The following is a 10,574-nucleotide window of genomic DNA, read 5'->3' as shown; positions in this document are numbered from 1 at the left end:
TTTTAAGGTGTCATCTTGGTGTATACAACTATAGAGAGTACTTGGAGGTATTACCAGAGGAGTGCCTCTGATCCAGAAGTCAAGAAAATTAACAATATGTGTGGCATAGGATTGTAGCGCTGCCACGGTATAAACCACGGATGGCAACCATAACTGTCTTCAGAGGTCGTGCGCATCGTGCAGTCATTTCATGCCAAACCAAAGCTAAGAAAAACACAACACCATTTAGAACAAAGGTTTATTCATTTCATAAAGATTCCAGGTGATCAAAGTATGACACTGTAGGCAACTAAATCTAAATATACTCCTGTAACAGTAAGTAAGGGCACTTACCCAACTGACTTGCTTGCGTTCCATCACACAGGCATACTTATATTACCCACACATGGCCCTGTTAGTAGTAACAGCATGTCCATAGCACAGCAAGTGCAGCAAGGCTGACACCATAGCTGACTCGGCAGGTACCAAAAGTGTGAACACCACACAGCAAGCATATGGCACACTGCCGATCATAACACTGTGCTAAGCACATGTTTCCGACACGCCTATAAAATGACGGCTGACGCCACATTGATGGCAGGTGCCAAAAAAACCCCAAGATCTAAAATCTAGTTATCCCAAAGTGATATGAACAACTTCCCTGAACACTGCTTTCAGCCAATGTAGCAATTATGCAGAAACCATAGCTGCATAGTGTCATGTTTGATACATTAAAAAAAAAGGATAAATAGTGCACAGTTCACATAAAATGGTCCTTGGCGTTTGTAAAAACGGTCACAGTATAAAAGGTTGTGGTCTGGCTGCCACACGTGGCACATTATCAATCACAACAAGGGCAGAATGGGAAACATGCCTTTTCACAACCAGTACAGAAAAAAGAAAGGTGCTATGCCCAGACACTCACATCTGCTTGGAATGTGAAGTGTCACCTGGCGACACCGTCTCGTCCTCACACCAAGTCACCCTCCATTCTGTGGCCCCAAAAAGAGCTCGGTCAATCTGCCACTCTGAGCTTTCAAGCGCTTTCCAGAGCAGCGGAAAGCACTTGTTCACCATGGCCCTCGAAGACCGGCACAACCTGTGGTCGTCACTGGAAAAGTCTTCTGCGGTGTTCTCCACCTCCGCGATGTCTGCTGCCCACGGATGGTCCGTGCTAACCCTCAGCTTCAGCAGAATAGACTCGAGCAGAAATGCATGAAACATGGCCTCCATCTGGTCTTTCACTGTGCTCTCATTTGAAAGCACTATGTTGATGTTGTAGTGCCGCGATGAGTCTCGTACGACTGCAAGCAGGTACGCAGGTGCTGCTTTCTGGTCGCCGACAGCATCTTGAACTCTGCACTGAAGCTCTTTTGAAGTGGGTGCGATCGAGGACAAAGGCACACCAAGGTTGATGCTGACAAATGGTTTGCCACACTGAATCCACACCGACTCGTGGGCATTAACCCAGCCGACAGGCGCAATGTCTCCGGCCATTTCCAAGAAACGCCTGACCACAACGGCATAACGAGATCGGTTGAAGGTCTCCATCACGACGCAGGACACAGCACGGTAGTTCGCATAGATGTGCAGGAGCGTGAAAGAAATAAATATGCTGTAGAGAAACCTAGAAGACAAAGCGAAGCAAGAGAGGGCACAAATATTAAACGCAGACTCCGGTACCCTTGCTTCAAGTGCATGGCTTTCAATCTGTGCATACAGTATGTACAACCGACTTCCACTGTTGTCACGCCGGTTAATTCCAACTCCTTTTGATTCGTCTGTCTGCAAATGTGCCAAAAGGCATCACACATATTAAATGCTTCCTTTGAACTGTAATGTTGGCTAATTTGAACCAAGTTTTACCTTTCTTGCTATGACCAAGTCAACTAGAAGGTAACTATACTCACATTTATATACACAAACAAACAAAGGAAAAATACCAAACACAGTGCACATGTGATGTTAATGAAGCCTGTCTGTAACATGACATTTATATTGCACACTCAGTTTTTATGGGTTGAAATTAGAATACGAACATAAAGATGACATTACAGCTCCTAAATAAAGTAGAAATCTAAACATGCATCCATTTTAACAAGATGTGCTGGCAACCAGACAAATTGAAACCAGTGGAATTTAACTTCACAGAACGAAAATTTAATGTTCATTGATGCTATTCTGAGGTAGCATGTTATCACTGTCTATGGACCACATGTCATCCGCACAGTACATTACGTGTTTGATATTCCGAACATATTGAGCCACTGTGCACCAATCTTAAATATGGTTGCCCATGCCGAGACTACATACTTCACTAGTTTATCCTGCAACGCACAAAATTCTCTGGAACCCCAAAAACGTGAGAAGACTACCGCCACTAACACATCAAACAACATCTTGTGTATGAGCTTTCACAATCACACTGAAGGCAGCACATCATTGGTGCCATCCTGTGCAAGAACTCGTTCTGTCACAATCTTGTGCTGACAATGGTGCTGGTGCCAGCTCCGATAGTAGGTGCTTGCGGTTTCGTATCCGATTGCAAGGTGCAATTTTCAGACAAATTTTCGTCCAAATGACAGGAGTGCATTGAAATTGGGTAAACACACTAATAACTCGGAATGAACTACAATTTACTGTTCAAAGTGTACTGACGGCAGGCCTGAAAAAAAATTTTTTCTGGTAGAAAATAACGTTTGTTTATGCATTCACTGTCCCCTTGCATAGCAAAGATGCACTGCAGCCATTGGGGTCACCATTGGGGTAGGGCACATTTGGTCTGCTTAAGGTTATGTAGTGAGAGCCAATTGCAAGACTGCAATAACAAAAATGTTTCGCCCATTTACATGTTTAGGCACTGGCAGGGACCATCAGTCAGGATCAAAGTAACCAAAAAATCGAATGTGCTGCAGTTGAACTAGCGAACGTCTACTGCATACCAAGCAGGGTACACAGAAGACTATCTGCATTGCGACTGCACTACAATGGATTAAAGGAACACTTAAAGAAAACACTAATCAGTTTAAGCTGATAAAATATTTAAAAGATATCTGCAATAATTTCGTGGGAATGGGTCGATTACAGCCGACATCCGTTAATTCGACCCCGACGGGACCGTCGAAATTGATCTAATTATCCAGCAGTTCGAACTTAACAAGATGAAGGAAAAATTCCAAAACACACTGCCGATTCATTTGGTATTATGTGCTCGAATCCGACATGCTCCAGAATTAAATGCGTGCTAGCTTTCTATGTCCAAAGCAGAAAACTAATGTAGAAACAACATTAATGCTATTAAAGTAGAAACTGAAGCAGTTCTTTAGCAAGGAAAATCGGTAAGGGTCTATACTTGCGGACAACTTTTCTTGGCTACGAAACCAAAGCACGCCTCTTCCACTGCTGCTGGAAGTAGTCCCACAATTTTGTTCATATGGGCTAATGTGAACAAAAATAACAGTGCAACAAATATTTTTTTTTCTTTCTTTATAGCATACAGTTTGAAACGATATGCAACATTCACCAGTCAGCTACTGGTACTTTATTGTATATTTAGTTTGCCTTTAGAGTTTGCCGTTAGAGCAGTGGGATCGGGCACATACCATATTCTGACATTGCGAGCTACAGTTATTGCTTTAAAATGTTCCTAGGGTAGGCCAAAAATAGACATTTTCGATAGGAAATGACACGTTTTCAATGTAGTATTCACTGTCTCATAAGCTCCGCCAAGACAGGTGCTACCACTAAAGGGACTGCTAATGGGGTCACCATAGGGATCAAGCATGTGCATGTTGTTCGATCAAGGTCAAGTTATCCAGCAAAGGCAATCTTTAAGATGTAAATAATGTTAGTTTAGGCCATAGATATGCACGTTTGCTGACCAGAACTTTCAACCGGATCGAACTGATCGAAAAAGCTCCATTTCTTAATTTCGTGCCGATACCCAGTGTTGGCATGTCACAAACGTCACGGATTTCGAAGAAGTTTTTTTGTGTGTGTGTTTGGAATGTTGCAACACATTGCGCACCTAAAGCTTGCCAAGCTTGGCCCTCGTTAAGTTCAGTCTTTGGGTCTTTTTGGAATGCAGTGGAAGCCATCTTTACTGATAAGGGCCCGAGCAGGTGCTGTCAAAATTCATGATGCAAAAGTGAGCTGGTGCAGTAACCGAGAGGTGGCATTGCCACACATCTGGTCTACAGCGAAGCTGTTTATGGCTAGGCTTCCGTGCATTTTTATTGTGTGTCAACAAAAACTATCATCATAAGCAATGGCGCGTACCCCCCCAACCGTAACAAAGCAAAAAATGAAATGCCAATATAATATATATATATATATATACATATCCACGCAAATGCATACAAATAAATGTGTGTGCATAACATTTGTTACGATGACCACCGATCAAGACAATAAATGTGTTCGTACCTTTGTTCAAAATTCTGCATCACCTCTGTGCCATGTACTAAACAGCTTCACTGCTCTTACACCTTCACAGAGTGGAATGGCTCACGACTTTTTTTTGCACCTTTCTGGTTTAGCAGGCCTCTTCTCATGGCAATTGCTTTTTTTTTTGCTAATGTAGAGAGGAAATTTACTTAACACAGCTCTAATTATTTCTCTCTTTAGTGTCCCTTTAAAGTACATCAGAGCGCTGCTTGGATGATAGCTTAGCGAGTGGGCAATGCTGGTTTTGAACTTTGCTTTGCGGCGACTTGCACAGCATTCCCAAAGAACTCTACTCGCCAACACACGGTTCCTGTCGGCTTTCAGTGGATACACATTTAGTGTTGTTCGATAGTGGACTAGCCCATAACAACTACGTGGAGTGAAGAGGCAACTCGGCACTCATACGAACCATGGGTTCCCAGCAACAATCCTAAGTAGGAGGAGGCTGAAGAGGAAAGCAGCAAGGTTGACCAGGGTCTCCTGGCTGCCGTCCTTGGCACTCACGTCGGCCATGTTGTTTCTGCGAGCCTGGTGCTGAGTGAGCGCCGCTCGAGTTGCTCCTCCAGCTACACCCACAATGGACTGGATGCAGAGAACAGAACAAAACCATACAGAATGGCACCCTGCATTGAATCGTTCACAAATCCTCAAATGTGCACAAGATGCACGTCTTGCAAAGCGAACAGCTTCCATTCACAGCATTTGTGAAATCGTGCCTTGACCTATTTTGAAGATATTGTTATGGAAGGATGAAAGAAGAGAGAGGAAGAAGATCGGATACGCTGGCAGCTGCGTGTTGTTGGTGGTCAGCCATCTTAACTATTCTGACTCATCCTGTATATATATATTGTAAATATAGTTTTTCTATACTCGCAACATCCCCGTAACAATATGTACCCAGTTCCCCCTTTTTCTTTCTTTAAGCCCCCCTAAAATCATGGCTTTAGTGCCTTTATGTTCAGCCATCTAACTTTCAGAACGTACGAGAGATGAAAGATGAGAGCATCATGGAAAGCGAGAAGGCATCAACCTCCGATATGTGCATAGAGGTGGGAAGAGGCTTACCTTGGTTTAATGCACTGATATATTAATTTGATACTAAATTTATCTCAATATGCCAGCGCTGACGTCAACATTATTGGAATGTCATGACACAAAGCAAAATTTGATGACTTTGTGTAGTAATGATGATAGCTACGACGTTTCTCATAATGAATAAGACATCTGTGCATATTTCCTCTGGCTGCATGTGCAACAGTCATGGCGATTACAGGAACGCAGCGAGACAGTGTACCACAACATCACGACACGATCACTACTCGAGTACCAAAACTGGTTCGTAGAAACAACTACATCATGGTAAATTATTGCCAGTACATATATTATAACGTTTAGATAATGAGGAGGCTCATTAACAACAAAAAGGACAAATCGAAGATTTCAAGTCAGTATCATTTAAATTCAAACTTTTCTGACGCAACAATTCTACCACACTTGGCCTGATATTAGTACAACTCAAGCCTCTTATTAACAGCCATGATGCATGACAAGCAGCTGTGCTGGCAATGCGATACACCCAAGTTTTGCAAAGGGCAGTGTAGCAAGATTTTTCGTGGCTATGCACTACGGGACATACCTTTGCAATGCTGGATACACAAAGCACTACGGTCACGTATCCCTTAAAATAATGGCACATGAGCTCCAGGAATATGGCGATGTCGTTCAGTATGTCAGCAAACAGCCTACAAACAAGACAATCGCAAACAATGCATTATCAGTTCCTAGGCAATCCATAGGAGCCAAATAAAAATGGCAGGAATGGTAACAACATTTCTTATGGTATAAGACAACAAAAATTCTCTTACCACATTCACCAGTCTCTAATGACAAGGTTTAATACTGCTCACCTCACAAAAGGTGTCAAGATAAAGACAGCAAATGCAAATAAAATAATTAGAACATGAGGGGATTGCTATAAGGCACTCACCTCCACTTCTTGGAGTCATAGTCGAGGTTTGAGCTGTGAAGAAAATGGATAGAATAGTGGAAATGAACCGACAAAAGAAACACTTGCTAAGGAATCAATGTAGAGACGGCCACAAAAGCTTGCGGGACACAGGAGCTGTGAAAAAGCCGAATTCCCACTAATCCTGGCGCATAGGCTCGAATGTAATGCTTCAATCTGTAGCAGTCCTTACGACTGAGCCAGTGATCGATAAAATTAGAAGCACCATGCTTTTTAACATAGGAGAAATTCACGTTTGTTGAGTGACCCGTGTCCCATATGTCTTGTGGTCAACAGTACGTGACATCAACAACATACCCTTGAAACCAGGCAAAAAGGATCCGCCCCGTCATGCCTGTGCCATCTAAAAGATGAGCAAGAGATAAGTGCAGCCATAAATTACTCCAAGCCACCAAAACAGCAGCTAGAAAAACTATATTGGGCCAGTAAAATTGACATGCATCACGAATACTTTAACATAAACTAAATAAAATTAAAACAACATTGTTCCCAGCACAACAGCAGCAGGGTGCAAACTGAAGCCCATAAACTCAAAGCACCATGAAACATCTCAGAAGTACGCAACACTCATTAACGAATAAAAATATATATATATATCTTGTAGTTGTGCCATATCTTTTAAATGATAAAAGAGTAGCAGTGCTGCAGAATTTAAATAGCAATCTTTTTGACCTAGTTTTTTTTTTTTTAATCTCCAAATGTAGGTTGTTAAAGGGTGCAGGCAGAGTGGCGATCTCCTAAAAGTTAGTTGAGCACACTGTAGGTTTTGTTTTTGACTCACCGACCGAATGTAACATCTAAATACACATTGGGGCTACAAGAGACCGCAGTGGAGGGCTACAAATTAATTTTGACCACCCGAGGGTTACGTGCAACCATGCAAGGGTGGCCAGCAGACCCCCCCCCCCCCTCAATATCTACTGCTGTGCCCCCCCCCCCCCCCCGATCGCCACCATCCTAGCCCCATGGATTGGCAAGGGATGGATGTCATGCATCTCCAACAAAAATCGTGCTCTCCCCCTCACAACAGAAGAAAACGTGGCACCACTGCAAACCCCGAGCATGATGCACAAGCACTTTTGCATTCTGCCCACATCAGAATGAAATCAAGGTGGGCAAGAGTGAAACATGCAACCTCATACTTGGAAGCAGAACATCACAGCTACTGAAACACTATGAGTGTACTGGTGTTTCCGATGCGTTTGTGGCAAAGACATGACATATCATTAGAGGTCTATTCCTCGCTGTCATATCAAGCAAACTTGACAAAAAGCAGCACAAACAAAAACAAGGACAGAGAAAGGTGGGTTCACACATGGGCGCCGACTCTTAAGAAGAAAATGAAAATCCATGCATGCACGACAAAGCCAGCCGGGTAAAACCTCTTTGCCAAGTAGTCCAGTGTTTGTATACAATTTGTGCGCTTGCTAATAACCTCCTAGCGAGTGTCAGTGCTCGTGTGTAAATGTACCTCTCGGCATCCTCATCTTTGTTAAAGCACTCTTTTTGTTTTATGAAATATGAACATCCACCAACTTGGCAAGGTTTCTTGAAACCCACAAGAAAAAGAAGCAAGCCAGAACTCTATCCTGTGGCCAGGGTGTTTTGTAAAGATAACTGCCACTTATTACCCAAAAGGAACCGCAGCAACTGACAGGCTCTGCCACAGTGATGACAATATGGAATTAGTTGTAAAATGGATCTTGCAACCATAGCCGGTCCTGCAGCTCACAGCAACTAAAGTCGTATCAGTCTTTGCACCATGACAATATCTCGCTACGAAACAGCTTGTATTGTACAAATAGTCATTGCACTGTCTCATCATGGCATGCTGCATACTAAATGAACCTCTTTTCAAGAGGCCACTTCCAGTCAGTTCCGTAAATGAGACGCTCAGACCACTACAGTAATAGGTGCAGCACTGCAATGGAAACCCATTTATCTGCAAGTATCCCTACACCAAGCTAACATGACCAGCTAGAGATGACGCAATCGTCACAACTGCTGCGCGGCCCCATCCTTGTGCGAGTCACCACATTGTCCAGAAGAGAAGCCAGATTAAAGAGGCCCGTTTTGAATTCAACCACCTAACATAAACCTTTCTAAAGAATCATCTTTGCATAGCAGCAGTATAAAATTACGACACCTTAACAACGCACGCCAATTTTTGATGTTTGTACACAGTAGCCAAATACAGCGGCAGATAATGAGCTGGTGAATTTCGTACTGATTGACGGCGCTGCCGAAGTAATTATTTTTTCGTGTATGCAACGGCCGCAGTGTATAAGCCTACGTTCTTTTCACTTTGGCCAGCGGTAGGACAAAATAAACGCTGTGCTTTTCACTATATCAGTGCGCGCTCACCTTTGAGTATCCAAGTGGTTGTTGCAGCTAACACAGATGCACCTTGGTCCCCAACTCCAACGCCCGCGAGCACGGACTGGGTAGCGAGCGTTCCCGTAATACTGCTGGCGAAAGCCTACACAAATAAGCCAATGCAAACTGAAAAATGGTGTGAAGTTGTGCAAGCTGGGAATGATCGTGTGAAATTAAACGGTCTGCACGCGGAAGAGGCGGAGTCTCAAAATTGCATGACAAAACTTACTTGGATGCTGTCCCATATCTGGTACTGTGCGTAATCACGGCTCACGCTGTCCGGATATCCAACAGGGAGAAATACTTCCTGCAGCGTGATAAAAATGGTTACAACTGGTTACTCACGCTACACTGACGCATTCATTTTCAGCACTACACAGCGCGCTTATATATACCGGCAAAGCTTTCACCCTCACAGAAAGGCAAATTCAGTTGGTGCGTAATGCATGTGCGCGGTGACCAACTTGAGAGATAAACGTAACCACGATCGGCCGTCAAAATCTAGCGGCGATATGTCTGGAACGATAACGATGGGCGCACGCGCAGAAAAGGGTGATCACTCACGCTGAACAACGCTCTCAGCGATGACCACTTGCGAGGCCATCGTTTCACGACGTACAGCTTATCGCTGCTCTCGAACTTGACGTAAGATTGCTGAATCTCGGACCCGCAGGTTTCCCGTGCTAGCAGTTTCCCACTCATAGCAGTGCGAGAACAACCGGCGTGCCACGTTACAGTTTCAGCAGTTTCAGCGGCTGTCGCACAGTGCAAACAAACCAAAGCCACCAAAGCGAGCGAGTCAGAGCGACGGCTGCTAGTGGCCACTCGAATGATTGACAGCTGCGATCAAGGTCTTCGCCGTTTTGCACATTACGCCGACCATAAATTTTTTGTAGGAAACTCTATGACGCCGACAGCATGAATAGTCTAAACCCGTTAACAGAGAGGGCAGGCGAAACACGGCCAAACAGAACGCGTCAGCGCTAGGTACGCCAGCTGCAGCATGGCGCAGTCAGTTCCAAACAAGCAAGAGCCCAGCAAAAATACGAGCAGCACATGGCCTCCGAAACCTGCGCGGTAATGTTTCGGCGATAAGCTTGGAGGCCACAAGCACATTAATGAGTACACTTCTAACATGTCTCATAAATTTCACCCTTTCTCTTTACTACTGAAAAATTACCTGATGTATAATTCATTAATTTTCGTTGGCTTGAATCTAATATACTCGATCGGCATTCAACGCAGCATAGTGCCTGCCCTGTGGCACATTCGACCTGTTATTTTTGATTTCTGCTGGCTCCTGCGAAGCTTCAAATGTCATTTAACAATGTAACCATAGGATTAGTATTGGTTATATTAAATCTATGACTGCAACTAAGCTTTATCCTGACAATAAGCACTCTCCTATAATCTTAACAAATCCGGAATAATGCTGCTAAAGTGGTTTAATTGTCGTTCGTCTCCATAATACAGCTTCATTAGAGTTCGCTCTCTAAAGATCAAGCTGCCGGAGGGCGCCAACCGCGGCCGAGAATTTCGATCCGCATCGATCTCCATCACAATCGCAAATGAACGTGTGACACAGCTGTTATACTTACTCACGTGGAAAACGAGCCTGGTGAACTAAAATGGGGAACACAAAAAATTTCACCGATGATTACGATACTCCCTAATGGAGAATTTGGGCGGAGCTCGTGCTTTCATTTCGCGACCTGTTAGCGGGAGCGGGCAATCTGTCACGTGCAGC

General features: G+C 43.9%; 1 protein-coding gene across 4 annotated transcripts; it reads right to left on the bottom strand.

Annotated features, from left to right (window-relative positions):
- Positions 1-224: 224 nt before the first annotated feature.
- LOC126541912 (RUS family member 1) lies at positions 225-9,838 on the bottom strand. 4 transcript variants are annotated; one of them, XM_050188880.3, is made up of 8 exons: positions 9,392-9,838; positions 9,057-9,134; positions 8,816-8,930; positions 6,749-6,794; positions 6,413-6,445; positions 6,062-6,167; positions 4,835-5,007; positions 225-1,606 (listed from the first exon to the last, which is right to left on the bottom strand). In XM_050188880.3, the coding sequence occupies exons 1-8, from the start codon at positions 9,527-9,529 to the stop codon at positions 901-903; spliced, it is 1,395 nt and encodes a 464-aa protein (XP_050044837.1). In that variant the 5' UTR covers positions 9,530-9,838; the 3' UTR covers positions 225-900. The 4 variants fall into 4 exon arrangements, with proteins under 4 accessions (XP_050044837.1, XP_050044845.1, XP_054932324.1 ...); XM_050188888.3 differs by lacking the exon at positions 6,749-6,794 and having other exon boundaries at positions 9,392-9,476; XM_055076349.2 differs by lacking the exons at positions 6,749-6,794; positions 9,392-9,838 and adding an exon at positions 9,223-9,310.
- Between the last annotated feature and the right edge of the window lie 736 nt (positions 9,839-10,574).

The sequence above is a fragment of the Dermacentor andersoni genome, chromosome 3, assembly GCF_023375885.2.
Source record: "Dermacentor andersoni chromosome 3, qqDerAnde1_hic_scaffold, whole genome shotgun sequence".
In the NCBI taxonomy this organism is placed as follows: Eukaryota; Metazoa; Arthropoda; class Arachnida; order Ixodida; family Ixodidae; genus Dermacentor; species Dermacentor andersoni.
The sequence above is the reverse complement of the archived record's forward strand: the minus strand, read 5'-3'. Positions and strand labels throughout refer to the sequence as shown.

Coding starts and splice junctions, on each gene's coding strand:
- LOC126541912 (XM_050188880.3), bottom strand. CDS start 9,529: ATGAGTGGGAAACTGCTAGCACGGGAAACCTGCGGGTCCGAGATTCAG. Junction 6,795..8,815: donor AACCACTTGGATACTCAAAG/GTGAGCGCGCAC, acceptor CTCATCTTTTAG/ATGGCACAGGCATGACGGGG. Junction 5,008..6,061: donor GTGTATCCAGCATTGCAAAG/GTATGTCCCGTA, acceptor CTCTGCATCCAG/TCCATTGTGGGTGTAGCTGG.